The sequence below is a fragment of the Pipistrellus kuhlii genome, unplaced genomic scaffold (assembly GCF_014108245.1).
Source record: "Pipistrellus kuhlii isolate mPipKuh1 unplaced genomic scaffold, mPipKuh1.p scaffold_m20_p_6, whole genome shotgun sequence".
NCBI classification, from domain to species: Eukaryota; Metazoa; Chordata; class Mammalia; order Chiroptera; family Vespertilionidae; genus Pipistrellus; species Pipistrellus kuhlii.
The window spans coordinates 59,171,445-59,196,127 of NW_023425562.1; the positions used below are offsets into that span (position 1 = coordinate 59,171,445).

At 41.3% G+C, this 24,683-nt stretch overlaps 1 protein-coding gene across 1 annotated transcript in view; it reads left to right on the forward strand.

Moving 5' to 3' along the window:
- Window positions 1-24,683, forward strand: part of SHLD1 (shieldin complex subunit 1) — a 71,447-nt gene extending 46,764 nt beyond the window's left edge. Inside the window, exon 3 of the mRNA XM_036418730.2 lies at window positions 23,744-24,683. Within this exon, the coding sequence (XP_036274623.1) occupies window positions 23,744-24,186 (443 nt within the window). The 3' untranslated portion in view covers window positions 24,187-24,683. The remainder of the gene's footprint in view (window positions 1-23,743) is intronic.

Sequence of the window (24,683 nt, forward strand, 5' to 3'; positions counted from 1 at the left end):
CACCTCCAGTTCAGTGGGTGAGATTCTACCGTGCAAAGGCCTATGGGAAAAAAACCTAGTTAATGTTTTTAACCCCACCACCTTGACCTTATTGTGAAATCAAATCCCCCTTTACATGGAACACCTGCTACCTTCTGCATCACAGAGTTTGGAAACTGAACTAACAGAGTTAGTAATATCACAGCCTCACAGGGCCTGAGCTGGGACCAGACGCACTTGCCTCCCTCAACCCACAGCCAGCTTTCCAGATTCTTCCCCCTGATTGTGCTGGTGATGTCTTGGGATTGTCCTTCAGCATTAAAAGCTAGAGCAGTGCATTAATTCATTCTGTCTCATTCACTAAAACCAATTACGTCAGCACTGTACCCCTCTGGTGTCCCACCATAGACAGGACAGGGCCACTGCTTCTAGGAAGTCACAGTTGGATAAGAAAACAACCACACACAACCTTTCGCTAGTCATTAGGATGGAAATGCTGCTGAATACCGTGTATTGAGTGCAGAACCTGGGGCAGGGGACAGCCAGCTCTACCTGGAAGACTGAGGAGGCCTCACAGAAAAGGGGTGTGACACTGGGTCCCCAAGGAGCAGTAGAATCTCCAGGTGGAGAAAGCCGGGGAGGGGTGGAGGGGTCATGGACGACTTTGGCAAATGGTATGGCTTTTAGCAGGGTGCTAGTGGAGGAGCACAGATGGTGTTTAAAGTCAGCTCTGAGTCACTATGAAATGATAGAAATTCAAGGAGAAGGGTTTGGAAACCCTCCAGCAAATTATTTGACCTTCTAATCTCTCAGTAACCATTTCCTGTCTAGCTTATAAATGGAAGTTCTCTGTAAAAATGTCACACAGGAAAAGTTGCAGAATAAAGAAAAATGGTTCTGATGCCTTAGCCTGCAAAGGGTTTACTTTCACTCTCCTGCAGGCTTTTTACTAGTGAGTTGCCTCATGGCCCAGCGTTGACAAAGGCCCCTGTGCTGTGGATTCTCGAGTCTTGCCCTATCTCTAGAAATGACTGAGAAGAGGTTAAATACAATTTCTGAAGCAGGCCCAGAAGACACTCAGCTTCTGAATGTGATAGTGCTTGTGATGGAAACTCTATTTTCTGTCTCATTTTTTTTCTCATTGCCTTGGCAACGAGTGATTTTTTTTCCAAACTTTTGATTTTTCTCAACAACGTGAGCTGCTTCCTTTTGACCTAGCTTAGAAGTGTGTAATCTTATTCAGAGAGTTTCTAGTGTAAGTGTTTATAGATTTTTTAATTTTTAGAGTCTTCACAGGATTGAACAGATACATAATTGCACATTACTGTTAGCCTGCCTGACTCTCCAAAGGCAAGTGGTAGTGATTTTTTAAAAAGAATATATTTTTATTGATTTCAGAGAAGAAGGAAAAGGGAGACAGAAACACCAATGATGAGAGGGCATCACTGGTTGGCCGTCTCCTGCATGCCCCCCATTGGGGATCAAGCCCACCACCCGGGCATGTGCCCTTAACCGGAATTGAACTCAGGACCTTTTGGTCCATAGGCCGACGCTCTATCCAATGAGCCAAACCAGCTAGGGTGGTAGTGGGGTTTTTTTGTTTGTTTGTTTGATGTCAAATACCGTAGAAATGATTCCTTTTTTAAAAAATGGTTTTATTTAGGAAACATGCTTGTTAGAAATGACAGCTGTGCCCAGCCAGCGTGGCTCAGTGGTTGAGCATTGACCTATGAGGTCACTGGTCAATTCCTGGGCAGGACACATGCCCAGATTGTGGGCTCAATCCCCAGTGTAGGGTATGCAAGAGGTAGCCAACCAATGGTTCTCTCTATCTCTCTCTTCTCCCCTCCCCCTTCATCATCATTGATGTTTCTATCTCTCTTCCTTTCCCCTCTCCCTTTCTCTCTAAAATCAATTAAAAATATTTTTAAAAAGGGTAGCTATAAAATACAGAGACCTCTGTAATGACAACTTATATTTTCTTAAAGTGAAAGAATGGGTGGGATCCAAGGAATCAAAGAAGTAGCTGAACAAGACAGGAGCATCTCTAAGTAGTTTTCAGGAAATAGAGCAACAAAACTCAAAGCTAAAAGTTCTGATCAAGGAATTCTTCTAACAATTGGTCTCATGCATGACCACCCCTCCCTGCTTAAGTGGGAAGGCATGACTTATTACTGCAAACCAATAACTCCACTACAAGTAACACCTTAGAACATAGTTTCATTCAGATTTACTTTTATAAACTATGTCTAAAATATTGTAATATTTGGCTTTTTAATGTCTCTGACAAGACCTGTGTGAAAACTGTTTCCGTAAATGATAAGTGCACAGGCTCCTTTGGTCTCCCCCTTGCTCACTTTGCTGTAGCCAGGATGGCCTCTGGCTGGTCCTCATCCTCACTAAATCTTGTTCCCATCTCTGTGTGTGGTACTAACTCCAACTTTGTACCTCCTTGATTTCTTTTCTGTTTGTGTTCATGCTGTGAATTCGGCCTACCCTAACTATTCTCAGCAAGCATGCCAAAGCCTTATGGTTAATGATTAGTTGTGTGCTGTGAGCTTATAGTGTCACTGTAGAGATTCCTGTCAGTACCAGCCAGAATGGCACAGCAGCTGAGATAAATATCAAACTAGGTGTTAGTGTCAACTGCAAGCAATTATCCATCACAAGACCTCTGGGAGGTATGGTTCCTGGTTTGTACTGCGTTCTTTGTCTGCTGTCTTGTCCATCACTTCATTCTTTAGCTATTCTGTAAAGCATTTTAGCAGATTAGCTGCACATAGACTACTGAATTGCCTGTTCCCTCTAATCCTACCACTTGTAAATGAACTTACCCCACAATACATTCAGTGATAATTTATGGCATTGCCTGCATCATTTTCCGGTCTCAAGATACCTTCATGGTTTAGTGGTCACTGTACCTTCACTCCACATCAGACACTTAGGGACTCTGCATTTGCCATTTCCTCTCTCTGGAACCTGGCTGCCCCAGATATTTGCATTCAGGGCTCCAGTTAAATGCCACCTCCCCAAAGAGGACTTTCTGCACTTCCTTGTCTAAAACAGCACCCTTATCCATCCTTCTCTGGCCAGTGCAGAGATGAGAGGAGCCACCGCTGGAAAACCTGAATGATTATCAGTCAGCCTATATGAAGTCCACCAGTCTATAAGCCCTACTCATGGCAAGGGCTTCCAAATTAGCTTTTTAATGCCTCACCCTTAAATTATGAACTCACAGCCAGTGATCACCAGATATTTGTGGAAATCCTACATCAGAAAATATAGAGACCGCCAAAACCGGTTTGGCTCAGTGGATAGAGTGTCAGCCTGCAGACTCAAAGGTCCCAGGTTCGATTCCGGTCAAGGGCATGTACATTGGTTGCGGGCATATCCCTGGTAGGGGGTGTGCAAGAGGCAGCTGGTTGATGTTTCTAGCTCTCTATTCCCTCTCTCCTCCTCTCTGTAAAAAATCAATAAAATATATTTTTTTAAAAAAAGAAGAAAAGAAAATATAGAGACCAAGACTAATAAAAATTAAAAAAGAAAACTGAGATGGATCACAAAAAATCTGGCAGGCAGGCAGGAAGGAAGGAAGGAAGGAAGGAAGGAAGGGGGGAGGGAGGGAGGGAGGGAGGGAGGGAGGGAGGAAGGAAGGAAGGAAGGAAGGAAGGAAAGAAGGAAGGGAAGAAGGAAGGAAGGAAGGAAATGAGGCAGAGGAACTGTCATAGAAATAATACAAGAAATTTAGTAGAGCAACAGATGGAAGACCCACGTCAACAGCTATGGAGCAGGTCTGGAGAGCAACCTGGAAAAGAGGCTGGAGGGATCTCAGAGGCAAGTGACCAGGACTGCTGGGAACTTGAGAGACTATCCTGTCATTTTGACATGAAGAAAATTATACTGAGAGTCTCTTGGATGGTGTAGATACAGATAAAGAAAGTTACAAAGCAGCCCTAGCTGGTTTGGTTCAGTGGATAGAGCCTGCGGACTAGGGGGTTCCTAGGTTTGATTCCAGCCAGGGGCACATGCCCAGGTTGCAGGCTTGATTCACCTCCCTCTCCCCAGTAGGGGTGTGCAGGAGGCAGCCAATGGATGATTCTTTCTCATCATTGATGTTTCTATCTCTCTATCTCATTCCCTTCCTCTCTGAAATAAAAAAATAAGTAAATAAAAATTAAAAAAAAGAAAGTTACAAAGCAAAGCAAACAGAAAAAATAACTATTAATCACAGAAACAATAATATTGTATAATAAAAGAAACATTCTTAGTATGTTTAGCAGTGATCAACTTTATATAGTTACAATAATAGAAACACTGAATGTTGATTTAATAAAAATTTTAAAAATCGCCATAACCCTAGAGAATAGGTGAAGATACCTGTGTATATATAAGGCCTAGGGATGTCAACATATGTCTAAAGCTAATAAGTTAGCATATGTGATTATATCAAATAGATAGATACGACTTAAAAAAAAACAGAAGGAAGGGCAAGATGAAATGTAGACTTGGAAATGGGAAAGAGGGTAGAGGAGGCAGCGCACCATTGTTCGTTGTGAGACTTTTAGCCTCATCTGCCTTTGAAAGCTATGAGCATATATTACTTTGATAAACAAACATTAGTTAGAAATTAAAATGTAAGTGTTCAGCCGCCCTTCTCCTGTGCCCATGTCACTGATACCATTCAATGTACATTTGAAACGTAGTCCAGGGTATGACTGATGTCTTTGCTGGCAGGCTCATTTGTTTAATCAAATCCACTTTCACTCGCACCTGGAGTAATTAAGTCAGACTCTTTATCGGAAATCATGCTGAAGACATTTACCATTTTCTTCTACACCATGGAAATAGATTGGGCTATGGCTCCTGGCTGTTGAGACTGCATGCTTATTAAAAATGGAGAGATGCATGCGATACTACATTGAGCTTTTTAATTACTTTAGATTTAATTATGTATCTTTGCCGTGTACTTAATCTTCAGCAAATATTTACCCTTCCCATACTGGGAGATTTGCAGTTCATAACTTGTCATGTCAAATAAAGCATTTTTTCTTTCCCTTACCCCCAGAAGGATCTCTGATCAAAATTATGGTCTTTTAAAAATAGTTGACACATTCTCCTTTGTGGGGAACTTTTAACATTTTATCCTTTGATTTGGAATTGACCTTTCTCACTCATATCAACCTTAGTCTGTACTTACTGATATATTTATTTTGGATACAGTTAATGTTTTTATTCTACTACCTGGGTCATTCTCAAAGAGAGATGAGTGAGTGGGAGGATGGATAAATGGAGATAGATGATAGATAGATAGATAGATAGATAGATAGATAGATAGATAGATAAAACTACACTAACAGTGTGTAGAAATACAGTTCAGATAACAGAGGGTACATCAAGCCTTGGTCTCACAGTTTCCAGTCCACAAGAGCTGTATAATGGTCATCTTCCCAAGCAGAGGTTAAACAGCCGTCGTTCTAATGCATCTAACACAGTTTCCAAAACTTGTTTATGAAAGTAGAATCAGGAAGACATTCCATTAGAAAGTCTTGAAATAACTTCCGGATACGTTTGAATATCCTTCTAATTCAAACAGTGGAAGTGATGTGAGGAGTTGGAGCTGGAGGTGGTTATTGAAGCCTGGGTATGGACATCTTCAGTGACTATTTAGTGATAGAATCTTTTTTGATCCCCCCCTCATCCAAAACACGTGAAAACACTTTCTAGACCAAAAATAAAATAGTCAAGTAGGTTAATGATACCTTTTTGAATTTTGAAGCTGAGAAACTATGAGAGGAGACTTAAAATTCAAGACATGATGCTAGGATTTATGAGTAAAATTAATTGGAAGTTGTTCTTTGTGAGCTCAAAAACATGTATGTCAGGACTGCAGACCTCACACCCATGAGCTTGCCTGTGCTCTGTCTTATTATTCTCTAACTAGGGGCCCAGTGCATGAATTCATGCACCTTGAAAGGAACTGTGGGCCTCAAGGCTGCGATGGGCACTGGGGCAGCTATCAGCTCATCCTCCAGACCTCCTGGTCCCCTCTCTGCCAGCAGCCTCACTCTCATCACTGCCACTGTCATGCACTAATGGCATTGGCCCCACTTGTACCCGCTGATGGCCCGGAGCGATTGGGGCCAGCGCCATCAATGAGTGTGAGTGCTCGGCAAGCCTGCAGTGCACAGGAGCAAATAATTTTCAGTAATTACCAGAGGCTCACCCCAATGACAGTGACTGGCACCCCATCTTGGTCTGGCACCCTGCTCACCTGCTCCACCATCTCACAATGGCTGACGCCTGCCATGTTTCCTTCTCTGTCACCTGTTGCTGACATTCGCTATGTTCTGCATGTGCTGCTGGTCTTCATCACACGTCATAGCAACCGGTTGTTCTGTTGTTTGGTTGTTTCGTACTCGATCTATTTGCATATTAGGGTTTTATATATTTAGATGTGCTTTATAAGCCCTTGGGGTATACTTTCTGAGTTTGGATCCTAACCCCGGCACTTACTAGGAGTGTGTCTTTGATCAAGTTTCTTAATTTTTGTGCTTCAGTTTCACTATCTGTGAGTTTATGGATTAGCCCACACAATGCCTATTACAACCTCGTCCTACCATGATTTCTTGTCTTACAGAGGGTGGAAATTTCCATTTCCAGAATCTCTTGCACAGCCAGTGTTCTGGATATAAGTTAGCTCTGCTAATCAAACACATTCCCATAAACCTTCAAATTTAGACCTAGGCTGTGTGGGAAGAGAGAAATGGGGTCTGGTACATTCATTTTTAGCTGATGTGTCTAAGGGCAGAGGCAGCGTGGTTCTGGAACTACCAGCTGTAGTGATGGCTTCCTGATTCAGCAGGAAGCTTCCATACTGCAGCAGAAAGTGTGTTACTTTGGTGCAGCATTTGTGGCAGCAGCTTCCTAATTCTTTGGGTTCCTAATAGTGATAGAGGCAGTAGTCCCTTTGGCTGTTTATTGGTGTAGCAATTCCTAAAAGCTCAGCCTAGAGTCAGTTTCTGCAACCCACCCAACAATATGAATTGTTACACTTTTTATTTATTTTTATTTTTTTATTAACATTTTTATTGATTTTTTACAGAGAGGAAGATAGAGGGATAGAGAGTTAGAAACATCGATGAGAGAGAAACATCGATCAGCTGCCTCTTGCACACTCCCTACTGGGGATGTGCCCTCAACCAAGGTACGTACGTGCCCTTGACCGGAATCGAACCTGGGATCTTTGAGTCTGCAGGCTGACACTCTATCCACTGAGCCAAACCGGTTTCGGCGGCTGTGTTACACTTTTTAATACTGCTCTTTCTGCTTAAAGTGGCCAAAATAATTTATATTGGCTACAACTGAAGACCATGAGCAGTCAGTTTACATCATAGGATTGTTATGAGGGCTCATAAGAGAATGCATTTACTGTACTTATAACATTATCTGGCATACTTTTTTTAAAAAAAATATATTTTATTGATTTTTAACAGAGAGAAAGGGAGAGAGATAGAGAGCCAGAAATGTCGATGAGAGAGAAACATCGACCAGCTGCCTCTTGCACACCCCCTACCAGGGATGTGCCCACAACCAAGGTACATACCCTTGACCGAAATCGAACCCGGGACCTTTCAGTCCGCAGACCAACGCTCTACCACTGAGCCAAACCGGCTTCGGCTGGCATACTTTTTAAAAATAAAATTTTAGGGCTTTTTCTGGCCAGAGTCAATGGTATACCTACAACCATGAATAATATAAGTATATATTAGTTTGTTGATTTGATCATTCATTTTTCATTAAAACAATAGTTGCTGAATGCCTATTCTAATGAAGACAAATTCTAATTGCCTTAGGGTAGTGATTACCAACCTAACTGAACATTAGAAGCCTCAGAATTTTTTTTTAAACAAAATATCGTCTGCAAAACATCCAAGACTTAGTGAAGACAGGAAGTGTGTGTGTATGTGTGTCGATATTTTTAAAATTGAGATACAATTTTCATATAAAGTACACAAATCTTACGTGTTATATACAGCTTGGTAGATTATATGGACATACCCGGTGAGCCACTGTTCAGATCAAGATACAGAAAAACAGAAATGTGCATGAAAGGTTTACTGTGTGCGTGGGTTATTAAGGGCTACTTTTAGGAGCTAAATTTACAAATGTGTTTGATGTTTTGCCACTCAGAGGTCAAAAAAAAATGTTGTCATCTGAAATAACCAGTATAATTAGGTCATCTTTCTGGTTTTTTTCTTCTTCATAATACCCTACAAATTTGATTTCCTTTCTAAGCAATATGACAGTTTTATTTACTGTATATGTGAAATAAAATGAATTTAAGGAGGACCTTATCTAACAGAAAATTCTGAAATACCAATAAGGTAGTAAATGTTACCAGTAATAACTTTGTGAGTAATAATCTTTGACTCTATTTATCTTCTCCTGTTTGGCTTGGGTTATTTGCTAAAAGAGATTTAGCTAGGAAGTTAGGAAAATAAAGTTTGTAGTTATTTGAAAAGTAAATAGAAATAGTTGGTTGCAGAGAAAGAAAATATCATTTGCAAAACATTAAAAGCATCTTCATTTTTAAAAATAAAACCAACTATAACAACTTTGATTTTTGAATGACTTCGTATAATTGGCGATTTATGGAATAAAACTTTCAGAAGCAAAATGCAGGGTGGACATGAACTATACTTTTAAGATGATCACATGTGATTTGGGATCAAAGTCTAGTATTGGAATACAGTTCAAAGATAGCTGGGCCAACTCATGTCATCAAAGGGATAGAAAACATGAAAATTCATTTCTCTGTCTTCAGGCAAATTCTCCATAAATCAAACTAGGAGATATGAATGTTGACCATTTTAAGTACTCTTGTAGGGGTGTCGAACTCAATCAGAGAAGGGGCCAAAATCTAAAATCCAGCCTAAATCGCGGGCCGAATGGTTTACTGAACAGTCATAAACTGTCATTGTGATGGAAACGCAGCGGAGTGCAGTGATGACAGCGCGGTGCGGGCCACATTGCAAGGCCTGGCGGGACGGATTTGGCCCTCGGGCCTTGTGTTTGACACATGTGTCTTAGAGCAGTGGTTCTCAACCTTTCTAACGTCACGACCCTTTAATTCAGTTCCTCATGTTGTGGTGACCCCAACCATAAAATTATTTTCGTTGCTACTTCATAACTATAATTTTTCTACTGTTATGAATTGTAATGTAAATATTTGTGTTTTCCAATGGTCTCAGGCAACCCCGCTAGCGTTTCTCAACTTGCGAGTCACAACCCACAGGTTGAGAACTGCTGCTGTAGAGCCTAAGACAGATATTTACATTATGATTTATTAACAGTAGCAAAATTACAGTTATGAAGTAGCAACAAAAATAATTTTATGGATGGGGGTCACCACAACATGAGGAACTGTATTAAAGGGTTGAGGCATTAGAGAGGTTGAGAACCACTGTCTTAAAGGATGAACTTTGGACTTTATTTACTTTATTTCAGCTCAATCATGCATTTTAAGAGATCTTAAAAAAATATTTTACCCAGCATTTTTATATATTTGGTAACAGGAAGGATTTGATATGAAGGCAATCTGGCCCTGACATTTATCGTTTTGTCGATCTGGCCAGTTAAGAGACTGCTATCTTAATTTCCTTACCACTTCCTGCATGGCCCTAGATTGGCCATTCTTTTCAATTAGAACTTTCACGATATTATTCCACTGCCTTCCTGCTTACATTGCTGCTATTGAGCTAGCAGCCAACTTAATCATCATTTACTTATAGGTAATCTTTATTTTCTTATGGGTGGTTGTAGACTTTTTATTCTTGCCTTTGATGATCTGCAGTTTTATCTTGTGCCTAACTATAGAATTCTTTTTATTTATCCTGCTTTTAAAACATAGTGATTGTTAAATTTGAGTATTCATGCTTTCATCAGTTCTAGTAAGTTCTTACCCATTAATTCATTGTGTATTGCCTTGCCCCTATTCTCTTTGTTATCTCTCTGAGAACTTCAAGTCAGATGCTTAGTAGAGCATCTCACTTTGACTTGCATCTCTTACTATTTTTCCTGTTTTGTTTGCTCCATCTCCTTGTCTCTCTGTGCTAAATTCTACATAGTATCTTTTTTGATTTTGATTTTTTAGCAGTGTCTAACCTTGTTTTACCTATTATGATTTCTCATTTTTCCAGTTATTTGTATTTCTTTTTCTAATTTATCTGTTCACTTAAACTTTCTATTTCCTATTGTATATTTTAACATATTAAGCAGATTTGTTTTATATTCTGCAATACTTAATGTTCTGCAAGTCTTCTTTTGGTGCTGTCTTTTTTTGTTTTCTCCCTCACAATAAAGGGGTCCTGTCCGGTTCAGTGTGTATTTTGTGAGTCATGTCCAATGGAACTTTATGTGTGGAGTTTCTCTTGAAGTTTGGGTTGCAAGTATACTTCTCTAAAGAGGATTTGCATTTGGTTTCTCTAAATATAGGAGGGCACATCAATCTGGAACCATATAAAAATAAATACCTGGCTTTGAGGTTTATAGACCTCAAAAATAGTCCCAACTGAGGCTACAAATACATGTGAGGTTTGGCTTATGGTTAAATCTTAGGAGATATGAGCTTGCTCTCTCTCTCTCTCTCTCTCTCTCTCTCTCTCTCTCTCTCTCTCTCCTTTCTCCTTTTATCCTCACCTGAGCATATGTTTTTCTTGATTTGAGAGAGAGAGACATCGATGTGAGAAACATCAATGGATTGCCTTCCATATGCATCCCAACTGGGGGATCAAACCCAAAACCTTTTGATGCACGGGATGACACTCATACCAATTGAGCCAAAGCCAAGACAAACAAGTTTTCTTTGTTTGTGACCCTTTGTAAGGCACAAGCATGTTTTTCTAGTTCATTTTTTCTCAGAGGGCTCTCAGATTATGCAGTGATCTTTCAATCACCTCATCCTACCATGTCCCTAGATTTTGTGTCCTGACCCCTGTGTGGCCATTAAAGCTGGCGTGCTAGGTCTCCTATATTCACTTGCCTCTTGGAATGCCTGCTCTCATTTTTGCTTTTGGTCTCTAAGGCCTTTATTTACTTTATTTATAAATGCAGCTCAGTCATGCATTTTACAAGATTTTAAAAGTAATATTTTACCCAGCGTTTTTAGATGTTTGGTAACAGTGAGCATTTTCAAAATATCTTATAAACCATACTCTTTCGTCAAAAATATACAGCTATCCGAAACCGGTTTGGCTCAGTGGATAGAGCATCGGCCTGCGGACTGAAGCGTCCCGGGTTCGATTCCGGTCAAGGGCATGTACCTTGGTTGTGGGCACATCCCCAGTGTGGGGGGTGCAGGAGGCAGCTGATCGATGTTTCTCTCTCATCGATGTTTCTGGCTTTCTACCCCTCTCACTTCCTCTCTATAAAAAAATCAATATAATATAATATTATATATATATATATATATATATATATATATATATATATATATACACACACACACACACACACACACAAACACACACACACACACACACAGCTATCTCTGCAATCCTACTAGAAGTATCCTTTGTAAATTCAATGCCATGTTTGCACCCACTTCTAGCCTTCACAATGAATCCATGTTAGAAACACTTTCAATACAAGACATCCTAAATCCCTCATGTCTCATGTTTTCTATCGTTTAGTCAGTCCCAGCTTCCACTTCTCTCCAGTGATAGGCCTTTCTGCATAGATTGTATCATATTATGCTATTTTAAATTTTGCTTGTGGAGTTTTCCATTTTCTCTGAGTTTTCCATGTTCTCTGAAGATTTTGGTCCAGGCAAGAAAGCTCAAAGCTTAGCCTTCCTTCAGATTCAGCTGTAAACAGGGGAAGAGAGCAAGAGGAAAGGAGATGGAAACTTATCTCCTAGAACTGTTCTCATTTTATTGCCAGGCTCATTCCACCTTTTTAAGTTTAACTCAGCACTGCAATTCTGACTCAGCCAGCCGTCAGCTTGTGAGCTTAGACCTTTTCTATTTTCCCAAACTTTTTTTTTCTTTTAAATGCAGCCTATTTCTCCTTCTTCAATATATTTACTCACCGAAACGTTTCCTAAGGCTCTTTGCTTGATTTACAGTTTCCATCAATTTCCACAAAAACCACCACCAGCAGCAGGCTCCCTGGAGATTGAGTCATTTCAGTCCCACCTACACTCCGGTGCCGGTCGCCCTTGGGGACACGCGTCGGGGGACAGCTGGAGGGCCCCGCAGCCCGGGCTTCTGTGTTTGGCACTCCCACACACGGAGCCACCTGCTGTTTCCACCCACACTGGGATCATGTTTGCTTTGCAGAGCGTGCACTTGGGACCTCTCTGTAGTCATAGCCCTACTGCTGTGAGATGGGTAATGTTCACTGTGACTCATCCCATCCGCTCTGATGCCAGGATGGGGCAGTAGCTATTGGCAAAAGTGATGTTCTTTCTAGTCAGAATTGGATGCTTGTTCATCTGGATTTCCCTTACCAGAGGCGTCCATCACTGAATAGTGGACATAGAGGAGCATTTGCAATCCACTCTTAAAAATCACTCATGTCGCCGAAACTGGTTTGGCTCAGTGGATAGAGCATCAGCCTGAAGGGTCCCAGGTTCGATTCCGGTCAAGGGCATGTGCCTTGGTTGCGGCACATACCCAGTGGGAGTGTGTGCAGGGAGCAGCTTATCGATGTTCCTAACTCTCTCTCTCGCTCTCTTCCTCTCTGAAAAGAAATCAATAATATATATATATATATATATATATATATATATATATATATATATATATTTTTTTTTTTTTTTAATCCCAGATGTTAAATGACGAAGACCTATTTCACCTGTGACAACTCTGCTGCTAATACTTCTCTTGTCACCATGGTAATGATTTTAAGGAGATTTTATTTATTTACTACTAGTATGCACTAGGCTTTATGCTAACAAATCATTTAATTCTAATAGCAGTCCTATGAAGTAGGAGCTGTTATCATCCCCAGTTTACAGGCAAGGACCTGGAAATTCAGCGATATTAAGTAATTTGCCCAAGGTCACATAGCCAGTAAGTGGCCAAGCTGGGACTCAAACTCAAGCCTTTAAATGCAAAGTCGATGCTCACACGCATCTCATCTGTCAGGGTAGAAGTATTCGACGTTCTGATTGATGGCTATGAGCCTCTTACAAAGGCCAGAACTTAAATCCATGTCAGGTCTGTCCTTTAGCAGTATTTCCCAAAGTGTGGCATGCGTACCCCCAGGGGTACGGGAAGAGTTTGGTGGGGGTACACGTTGCACCGAAGTTTGGTGGGGATATGCACAGCACCGTGCTTAGCTGCGCCTAATTCTATGTTCTCATGAGTATGAGGGGTACTCAGCTTTACGAAAATTATAGAAGGGGTACACATATGTCAAAAGTTTGGGAAACACTGCTTTAAGGTAACACATCTGAAAGTATATACACATCGAAACCGTGCTGCCTCCCCTGGCACAGAACTGGTTTAGGAACTCCTTAGTGAGAAATGCTTTCAGAACCAACTTTTAAAACATAAGAAAAGCAACTTCCTTTTGGAGATAAACCTTGATTTTATATATTCTTTTCTTTTCTCTTAAAATACCTTTTTATTTTTCAATCACTCTTGACAGACAATATTGTATTAGTTTCAAGTGCAAAGCGTAGCGATTAGACATTTATATTCCAAGCTTTGCTTTTTATCCCATGCTTGATCACCTCCATTATTTATCAAATTTCACTCCTAATGCCTCTTGACAGTTTCCAAAAAGGTAATTCTGCCCTCTGAGGGTGGCGATTTGCCACTAATGAGGACATCCAGCAGACAGACACTGACAGAGGGGATGAAGTCACTTCCTAGGAGACTCCAATGTGCTCTCAGCAATGGCAGTGGTTTCAAAATAAGAGTATCTCCCCCTCCCCCCAATATTTTGAAGAGGGAGCAGTCAGCTATATATTTACATTCTGGTGTTGGTATACAATTCAATCTGTTACTTCAGAGGTATACTTATCAATTTGATGTCGAGTGAAATCTGTTTACACAAATAGGCATCTAACAAAAATTCTGTGTATGGAAAAAACGTCTTACTGCTGAGGTCAACGTTGGATAGTAGTTCTGTCCCATTCCTCTTTAAATCTTAAAAAAAGAAAAGAAATATTGACGTGTGGATGTGGACAGATTGTGAGGTTTCTGCTTTCCCAACAAAGGAGAATGATCTTCCTGCTGCGTGTCTCCAGCAATACTCCAAGCAACATTTTTACTGTGCTTATTTTTTCTTATAGTGCAGGTTAAGGTCGAAGTTTCCAGCATCATCTTAATGAGCTGCTCACATTTAACTTAATTCCGCTGAAGTAAACAGTGGCATTCAAAAATAAATAAATAAATAAATAAAAAGCAATGTTGCTATAGAAACGTAGATCTGAATCATTTGCTTTGCCTTTCTACTCCCCAGCGTTCCTTACTATGTAGGCCAGGATATGAAACAAATTTGGTTTAGGTTTAATGGCAAATCTTCTCAAGCAAAAAAACAAAAAACTGAGGCCCTCCTCCATGTAAAATGAAATGTTAAAAAAAGAAAAGCGTTTTTGGGGAAACGTTTTAAATCATTACTTTAGGGGTTATGACGAAGCTCCGAATTCCAAATGGCTGCTGAGGAGGACGGTCTGTCTGGTTTCCTTGTCTGTCAGCCTCGCCTTCCTCATTGGCCCCTCTCAGGGCTGGATGGGGTCAGCAGGGATCGTTCTTCTTGCTCCCGCTCCAGCTGTAAGGTTCTGTTCCTTACAGAAAGCGAGTTGGAGCAAATAATTCCCGATGGCTTTCCTAGCTGGAAAGGGGTCAGGTTCTGATCCTTTAACGGGTTTCTACTTACCAAAGTGCAAGACGAAGCTGTTTTAAATTCAGCCTCAGGCTAAGACTCCATCTCACAGTAAAGAAAAGAATTGTTAAGCATTTTCAGGATCCTTGAAAAGCCCCTCAGACACACGAGGAATCAGGGAAATGAGAACCCAGATGAGAAGATACCATTTGAAAGTTATTATCTGAATTGGCTAGGGAGGCTCTGAGCATCCCTGCCTGGCTCATCATCACCAATGTGCAAATCTATCGCTGGTCCTAATTACGGCAAATGATAACCAGATGGAGATAATTTTAACTCAGAAAATTAATAAGATTAGCCTTTTCCGGTTCTATTTGCCAATCTCTTCATCAAGTGATTCTGGAGATTTGGCCTTTGTCTTGGTTTTCTTGTCTGAATGAGACCAGGATGCTCTTCTCTCCACACCCCACCTCCCCCCTATCCCTACCCCCCACACTCATACACAGTATCACATTTTGGAAGTGATAAGCTGACATTGTGAGGGTTTTTTGTTTTTTTGCTTGAGAAGATTTGCCATTAAACCTAAACCAAAATAAACCTCATGAAGTCTTTTTTTCAACTCTTATTCTTTTTGATCCTCTTCAGACTGAGATAAAGCAAAGTCAGAGCCTGCTTTCTTTGTAATTCATTTTGCAGGCCATTAAAAAAGAGAGGAAAAAAGAGACAAAACCCAATAGAAAAACGGTAAAGAATATGAGCAGACAGTTCAGTGTCAGAATCCCAAGTGCCAACACGTGTATGAAAAGCAGCTCATGCATACAAGGAATCAAGGAAATGAGAACCCAGATGAGAAGATACCATTGGAAACATCTGACAGTATCAGGTTTTGGCTAAGTGGTGGAGAAACAGGAAAACCCAGACTCTGCTGGGGAGGGAAGGGGGTGTAAATGCTACCGCTACATTGGATGAGATAAATTTGGATCCTAGTGAAATTGATAAGATTCCCTTTGACTCAGCAATTCTGATTCTTGCTGTGTTTCCAGGGAAAGTCTCACACAAGTGCACCAGGAGGCAGGCACCAAGGACTCACTGAGGCCTTGTCTGTGATAATGAAAAATTAGACACAAGCTATATACCCATCAGCAAGGGAATGGATGAAAAATAATACCCTATGTCCCTATATTAGAATATTATATAAGGCAGATTCATATACACTGAGTGGCCAGATTATTATGATCTTTGAATGCATAATAATCTGGCCACTCAGTGTATATATATGTATATTAGAGGCCCAGTGCATGAATTCGTGCATGGATGGGGTCCGGCCAGCCTGGCCAGGGGGAGGGGACATGGGTGGTTGGTTGGCCTGCCTGCTGGTCGAAGTCCTGGTTGAGGGGACAATTTGCCTTTTATTATATAGGATATACACTGCGTGGCCAGATTATTATGCATTCAGAAAGCATAATAATCTGGCCACTCAGTGTATATCAACATTAGCTAGAAGTAAAAAGCCATACAGTTGAGTGAAAAAAACAAAGGTTTGTTCATTGAACTTAAAATTAAAATGTATACCACACACAAAGCAACAATTCTATTTCTTATGTAGACATATATATGTAAGGTATAAAGATGGGCTGGAAGGAATCAGTTTCTGTAGAAGTGGTCAACTTTAGTTGAAATGTTTAATTTTTTACTAAGAAAAAAGAAGCAAATATGATATCTTACTTGCCGATTTGGGGTGGTATAAACTTGGATATTAGGGTTCCCTGTAAATTCCAGAGCATTTCCATTTCTGAGGTATAATATGCCAAGATAAAAGTAACATAGCTTAAAGATCAGACAGTGGAACCTGGCCTTATATAACTGGCCTAGGCACCTAATTTTAGGGCTGTCGCACATATCTTTGTTTTTCCTCCCAGCATTCATTTTGTTTCTCAGCGATTGCATTTTGCAGGACCCTGTCCTCTGTCCATTGCATCTGTTAGTCATTGGGATGAAGGTGACAGCATATGCCACCTCCCCTTGGGTGACTCATTCAGTTTCAGCTTCAGATGTAAACAAGTACAGAGACTGTGGTTTCAAAAGCATCTGACCAGATCTTCCATCCTTTTGAAGTGTTAAATTGGATTAAATATCTTGATATCCACACCCTTTCCCTTCCCCGCTTTGTAAGTATATGGATTCTATCATTTAAAGGAACAGTTGCACATTCTAAAATGTAGAAAACAGTAGGGTTCTTATCAGGCAAAAGGTAACTTGAGCTTATTAATTTTTTTTTTTTGGGGGGGGGTGGCGTCATTAGTTTTATGGTATTAATAACGTAAGAAGCAAAGTGTCTTAACACTCCAACGCGGGAGCTTCAACATAAACTTTCTTCCTATAGAAGAATTTTTCTTCCTCATTCTTCTGCAATCAGGCTTGGCTATAGGATTTAACATTGGCCAATGATAGGTAAACGGAGTGACACCATTTTCCCAGTCACTGCCTCCTTTACCACACTCTTTTCCCTCTGTTGTCGTTGAGACCCTGGCTGCCCCATCAGCTTGGGTTCCAGGGAGGGTAAGGACAAAGATGATGGGGATCTACTTGTATGACACTGAGCTGGAAGATGAGAGAGAAAAATCCTGGTTGTTTTATGCCCCTGGGATTTAGGGCTTGCTTGCTATGTGTCATAACCTAAGCCATCCTGGCCTCACTGAGAAGGTAACGTCTGAGCAGAGACCTGAAGGAGGAGAGGAGACCAGCCATGCAGATACGTGAAGAAGGCGCGTTCCACTCAGAGAACAGCAAGTGCAGAGGTTCCAAAGAGGAACCTTTTTTTTTTTTTTTTTTTTTTTTAATAAGCAAAAGTTTATTTAGGAAGTCACAGAGGTCGAAGAAATGGGTTCAGAAAACAAGTTACAAAGGCAAAAGAAAAGTCCTTGGAGTTTAGAAGAAAGAAAGGTAAAGGTACACACCCTGAGGGGAAGAAGCAGTTTCCATCCTTAGAGCTTTTATGGGTGAGGATTTTAGGGGAGGATTTTCTTTTAAATTTTCTTTATTGATTAAGGTGTTACATATGTGTCCTTATTTCCCCATTACCCCCCTCTCATCCCTTCTACTCATGCCCTCACCCCCCTGTTGTCTGTGTCCATTGATTAGGCTTATATGCATGCATGCAAGTCCTTTGGTTGATCTCTCCCCCTTATCCCTCCCGTCCCCTACCTTCCCTCTGAGGTTTGAAGGTCTGATCAATGTTTCTCTGTCTCTGGATCTATTTTTTGTTCATCAGTTTATGTTGTTCATTATATTCCATAAATGAGTGAGATCATGTGATATTTATCTTTCTCTGACTGGCTTATTTCACTTAACATAGCTTAATAGAATATTATTCAGCTTTCCAAGTATGTCTTTTCAGAGTCATGGACTACTGATAGGTAGGCACCAGCACAGGGGGTCTTTAGTCAATGCAGCTGGTCCTGAGGCAGCCATGGCATCACTTGTCTGATGTTGCTGCTTTTCTGGGCCTGAAGCTGAAACACAACTTAGGCCTACATGTATTTGATGTGGGTCAGAACCTATTGCCCTGTCCTGGAGCTTAATGCTTAAGGGCTATTCTCCGGACCTCTTATTCAGTTCCCCTATAAGGGGTCTCACTGGCATGACTAGCACCCCGCCAGGGGAGGAAAGGTCAGGGAAATCTGACCCTCATGACCTGATTGATATGTTAGGGGAGGGAAGGTTACCCTTGGGCGAGCTCCTTGTTTTCCTTGTTTTGTGCATTCTAGGTACTCGGGAAGTTCTGCCCTGGGACCTTCTGCACCTGACCTATCTGCTCTGTTCATGTCTGTCTGCCTCCTACCACATTCCCCCAGGAAGGGAGGGAGCTCTCTTGATGCATTCAAGGATTGGAAGGAGGCCAGACTTTTCAAGGCAATGACGCAGAAGTGTGAGCAACCAGTCAGACTTTCACCCAGCCTGTAGGGCTGGAAATAGGGCTTAATCTTGTTGCTCCTGTTCACTGCTGTTATGGAGTGGGAAGGCAGTAGTGAGAGAAATATCTAGAAAGGGGAGTGAAGGAAAGGAAAGAGAGATCTGGAGCAGGCAGATGCAGACCAGGAGAGCAGGACCCCCAGATCCATGGGCCACAGCCCCTCATATGCTAAACTGGGGGTGTCACCATGTAGAGAACTTGTGAGGCCTCTGAAGTTTGACCACTGCCATAGAGGAAGTGAGTCCTTGCATCAAAAGAGGGCTAATAAGTGACCACTGATAACCAGAACATCCCTCTCCCCCATTCACCTTGTTCTTCTCATGCCCATGAATTTTTCTCAGAGCCACACAGAACCCAGGCAACCTCCAGCAGACAAACCACGGCAGCAGGGCTTGTCTGAGAAGTGTGCTGGGCAGTGCCCAGCAAAAGGGGCAGCTTCCCCTCTGAGCAGCATAGGAGACTGTACATGCCACATGTTACTTCTTTCCTTATATCCTGGTAATCCTCCATGTTTTAAAATCAAGTCGTAGGTTTCTTTCGGCTCTGTGCAGACTTAAAACCACAGATTCTCCCAATTAGCAGTTTTTAGTAAAAGGAACTCTGGGCAAATGAGGTCGAGTGGGCAGTGATTGATGCTAATGCAAGAAGGAGACAGGATTCTAAATATCAAATTTGTGCAGGGGAAAGTTGTTAGAGTTGCAGGCTAAAATGTCTCACAGAAGTAAAACTCTGCTGTGTGTATCAGCCACAGAAATAGCCAGGAAGATTCTCTGGAGGAAACCCCGACTTTACTAACCACTTGGGTTCCTAAACGCTAATGGTGTCTCTCACAGAACACAACCTTTAATCTCAAATGCTCCATGCTAATTGGTTGTCTCAGATTACTGAACTCAAATTAGCATCTACAAATCCTAAAGATATAAAAATAGGTCTATAAGAATCTCAAATATCTGTATGTTTTCTCTCTTTGGTCAAAAGAAAAGTTAACAGCCTTGCCAATGTGGCTCAGTTGGTTGGAGTATTGTCCTGTACACAAAGGCTAACCACGGGCCAAATAAACAAGGTTGAAGTTTATGTGGGCCACAAAAAAAAAAAAAAAAAAAAAAAAAAAAAAAAAAAAAAAAAAAAAGCTTCAATTTTTATAAAAACATAGGTTTATTTCTATAGAGACATGCTGAATACAAAACCTCAAGGTCTGAGAAGGCAGGAATGCATAGTGCAAATGGGTACCAGCAAGAAATTCATTGTACAAGAATCAACAGCAAAGGCGAGCTCAGGGAAAATCAATATATTGTGATGCAGTAGGATTCAGCCTTCACTTCCCACTCCTTCCACAATCCAACCTTGAGCCAGAGTTCCTGAGAGAGTAAGGAATTTGGGGACAGTATGATTCTTGGTTTATGGAATTATCTTCTACATTAGTGATTTTCAACCATTTTCATCCCGTGACACACATAACCCAATAACTAAAATTCTGCAGAACACCAAAAATATATTTTTTGCCAATCTGACAAAAAAAAATTGTATAATTTGGATGCATTCACACCAGACCAACTATGGCTGTGTTGACTGTTGTCATTTTTATATTTGACAATCTCAGGGAAAAGAGGTCAGTGCTCCTGACTAAAATAGTCAGGCATTGCATGTTTTTAAAAATTCTCCTGGCATGCCGGTTGAAAATCACTATTCTACATTGTAGGATATTTATATCCTTGACTCCATCACTAAATGCAAGTAGCACTTTCCAATCACTGACACGAAAACATCCCCAAGTCTCTCCCTAGAATAGATAATATAGTCCCTAAGCTGAGAACCCTACAAGGCAGGGCTATCTCAACAGGTAGAATAATGTAGGGCTTGAACATAGCTGTGAGAATGCAGCATTGAGCAGGAACTGGCTAAGTTATCAAAGATCCATCCTTCTGTCTCCATTTAGTGCCTTGGGAAAAGAGAAGCAATTAGCTTTATTTGCTGGTGAAGAAACAGTGCTGTCCAAAAGGCCCCACCAGACACACGATTAAAGAGACGGCTTTGTAGTTGGCAGGGATGCAAATTTTAAAAGGAAATCAAAGCCTGAAATGAGCTGGAGGTAGGTTCAAAAGAACTGACTGAAGCAGTGAATGATTCAACCCATATTGTTATTGCTCTTTGGAAAGAGATTGGGGGGCAGGGCGGGGGATGTCTTTGAAGATGAATTGCCGTCTGCTTGACATTTGCAAGAAAAATAGAGAAGACGGGCTAATTTGGGGGGTTCTTTTGGACACTGAGTTTAGGACACCTAATTTCAAAAATTAAATATAATAATGAAACTCCGATGAAAACTTAAAGTCCCGCATATCAAAGTTGTTGACCAGTTACTTAATAAGTACATGCTATGCTCCTTGGAATGTTCTGAATAGATGGCTGCCTTGGGTGGGCAGTTTCAGAGACTCCCCAACTTTCCCAGTGTTACTATGGAGCATCTCCTCCTCTCTTCCATTCTTCCCACTGACAGCTAAACACAACACATGATTTTACACCGGATCTTTTTGCTATAAAGAACATGATCAGGACCGCTTGATAGAGGCTAGGATTAGATGACAGTAACGTCCCTCTTAATTTCCTGATTTTGATGGTTGCGTTGGGGTCATGTGGAAGAATGTCCTTGCTGGTAGGAAAATCAGGGTGGGCATCAGGTTATCAACTTTCAAATAATTAATGAGAAAAAAAAGTTATTTGTATTGTATTTGTAAATTTTCTATGAGTTTGAGATCATTTCAAGAAAAAAAATTAAAACAAACCTCAGGAGAGTAATTGTAAAACTTTGTTTGGTGGCCTACTTATTATTAAAACAAACAGGAGACAGCTCAGGGCTTGGCAAATAGTACTCACCTAACAAATGGTACTGCTGTTAGAGAGCCAAGGTGAGTGGGGAAGGGATCCTGCAATGGCAGGGTGGGGAGTCCCTACCCATCTGCTTCCCCACAGATGATTGGTATGGGGGCCATAAGGCAGGACAACAGGGGCTAAGAAATTGAACCTGCAACCAAAGTACGTGCCCTCCACTGGGAATCAAACCCTTTGGTGTATGGGCCAACACTCTACCACTGAGCCACACTGGCTAGGATACAGATATTTTTATTATAACTATTGAGTAAATAGATGGGGAGTGGGTGTGTAGAATTAAAGCTAATAATTAATTACAGAATATATTAGAGCAAAAAAGGGGAAATATATTATTTTGATTTAAAGTATAAAAGTTTAAAGCATAAAGCTGGTGGCTGTATAAGGAATTCAGCAATTTACAAATTATTTGTGTAAAATCTTTTCTAGAAAAATTATATGAAAGTTCTTTGTTTCAAAAGACTTAAGAGATTCCTATGTTAAGAGTTAGGGTGCCCAGAGAGGTACAAAAAGTTAGATCTAGAACTAGGATTTGGCTCCAATTCTGGTTACTTACTGTCTATTATTAAATCTCTTAGTTTATTTGTTAGTCCTCCTTTAAAAAGCAAAAAGGTGGTTTTAATTCAGAGGTAGAGTCTTTAGGATTTTAGCAGGGAGAAAATAAAGAAATATCTGAGCTGTGTAAATGCCCAGAACTGTCTGCACTGGAAGTCTGCATTGTGTTTGTGCAGTGCATCCCTTTGGCATCTGGTGGAACCCATGAACGCAGAGTAAAGTTTTTAACTGCATGAAGTAAAACATATAAGCTTACCAAGGGAAGACACTGAAATGTAGCTAATAAAATACATGAAGAACAAAATGTGTGCCGAAACCAGTTTGGTTCAGTGGATAGAGAGTCGGCCTGCAGACTGAAGGGTCCCAGGTTCGATTCCGGTCAAGGGCATGTACATTGGTTGCGGGCATCTCCCCGGTGAGGGGTGTGCAGGAGGCAGTTGGTCGATGTTTCTCTTCCATCGATGTTTCTATTGTAACTCTATCCTTCTCCCTTCTTCTCTGTAAAAAAATCAATAAGATATATTTTTAAAAAATTAAAAAAATAAAGGTCATGAAGGAAAATATTTTTTTAAAAAGAACAAAATGTGTGATATTGTAATGAATAGATGTTTTTTTTAAATTAATGTTTAAATAATAAGATTTAGTGTCAGGACTAATAGCTGTGGTGATTTCATAGTAGTTACCTTAGTCTACTTGGGCTGCCATAACAAAATACCATAAACTGGATGGCTTCAAACAAAAGAAATGATTTTCTCACAGTTCTGGACACTGGAAGTCCGAGGTCAGGGAACCAGCCGTGGTCAGGTGTGATGAGGACTCTCTCCCTGGCTTGGGGAAGGCCACCTTCTTGTTGTGTCCTCAATGGCTTTTCTCAGTTCCTGCACATGAAGAGAGAGAGGGGAGAGAGAAAGAAAAAAAGAGAGATCTTCCTCCTCTTAGAAGGCCACCAATCTTATATAACTGAGGCCCCACCTTTATGACCTCAATTAACTTTAGTAACCTCCTAAAAGGCCCATCTCTTTTAAGGATTAGGACTATAACATATGAATTTTGGAGAAACACATTTCAGTCCACAGCATAGTGATGGGCATACATGATATTTCAAAACATGTTTAAAAAAAAACTATAATGTAATATAAAAATAGCTGTGATTGACTGGTGATAAAGTCACAGGTATTGCTGCTAATGGGTTTATTGCCTACATTCATCATGGAAGGAAATGCTTGATTTTAGGTAGAGATTAGTGAAAATAAAGAGATGATATTTTTTCCCATCCAAGTTCACAGCCACTTTGAATTTCTTTTCAAGAACCCCTGAAACACGTTCTTGTTTTTGGGCAAACAAGTGGCATACCCCCAGGCTGGTGGGAGCAGAATCAGAAATCGTCTGATTCTGCCCATTGCCCATTACCCGGGAACAATAAGTGTGCTGAGTTAAAAAGAGACATCACCTACTCTGGGCTGGCTTTCTGATATTTTTGAGTATGCGTTTGAGTATTGGGATGTGTTTGTCTTACAGACAGCGGTCACTTAAATACTACACCAAGTGACTCCTGGGCCTCTGAGAACTTCGGGCTCGACCCTTCTGTGAATGGCCAAGCAGAGACCAAGACAGAGGATGAGGAACTGCGGAGATCCCTGGACAGCCTCTATGAGACGTTTGGCCGCCCACAGCCAGCCTCGCGAAACCCTCTCTCTGCAGCTGTCTGCCAGTGCCTGTCTCGGAGAATCGACGAACTGCGGGGCCAGGAGAGCCAGACATACGCCCTCCGCAGCTTTCAAATGGCCCGCGTCATTCTCAGCCGGGACGGCTGCTCACTGCTACAGAGGTATTCCAGGGACGCCCGGTTCTACCCACTGGGAGAAGCAAGTCAGTCTCTGGATGACGAAAAGCCGACCCCCGGACTTTCCAAAGACATTATTCGTTTCCTCTTGCAGCAGAATGTGATGGAAGACGCATAACTGGTGCCTGGTGGCCAGAGCAGGCCGACTGGATCGGGAGGGGCTGACGCTGTCAGTGCACCGCCCAGGTCCCCTCAGGTCTGTCTTGCCACAGTTCTGTGCCCTGCCCCCAGTTAAGTGCTCTGCAGCCAACGGCTGGCATCTGTGACCAAGTATTAGAGGCTGGGTCAGCCTAATAGAGAGTCATCGATGCCTGGGAATTTTACAGCCCCCATGGCCACACGCCCTCCTACCTGTCCCTTTGGCCAGAGGCCAGTGATGGACTGGTTTGGGAGTTCAGAAAGTCCAGCTTCCTTGTCTCAAAGGAAGACATGCTCTGTGGCATAATTTACTCTTTGGAGCTCCACTCAGAATCAGGCCGATGCTGTCCCTCCATCCATGCATCTATTGGTGCCACCTATGAGCCTTTCCTCAATAAATCGCTTGTACTTGAATCCTTGACTCAGAGTCTACTTCTGGGAGAGCCAGACCTAAGGGAACAGGCTACCATCAAATGA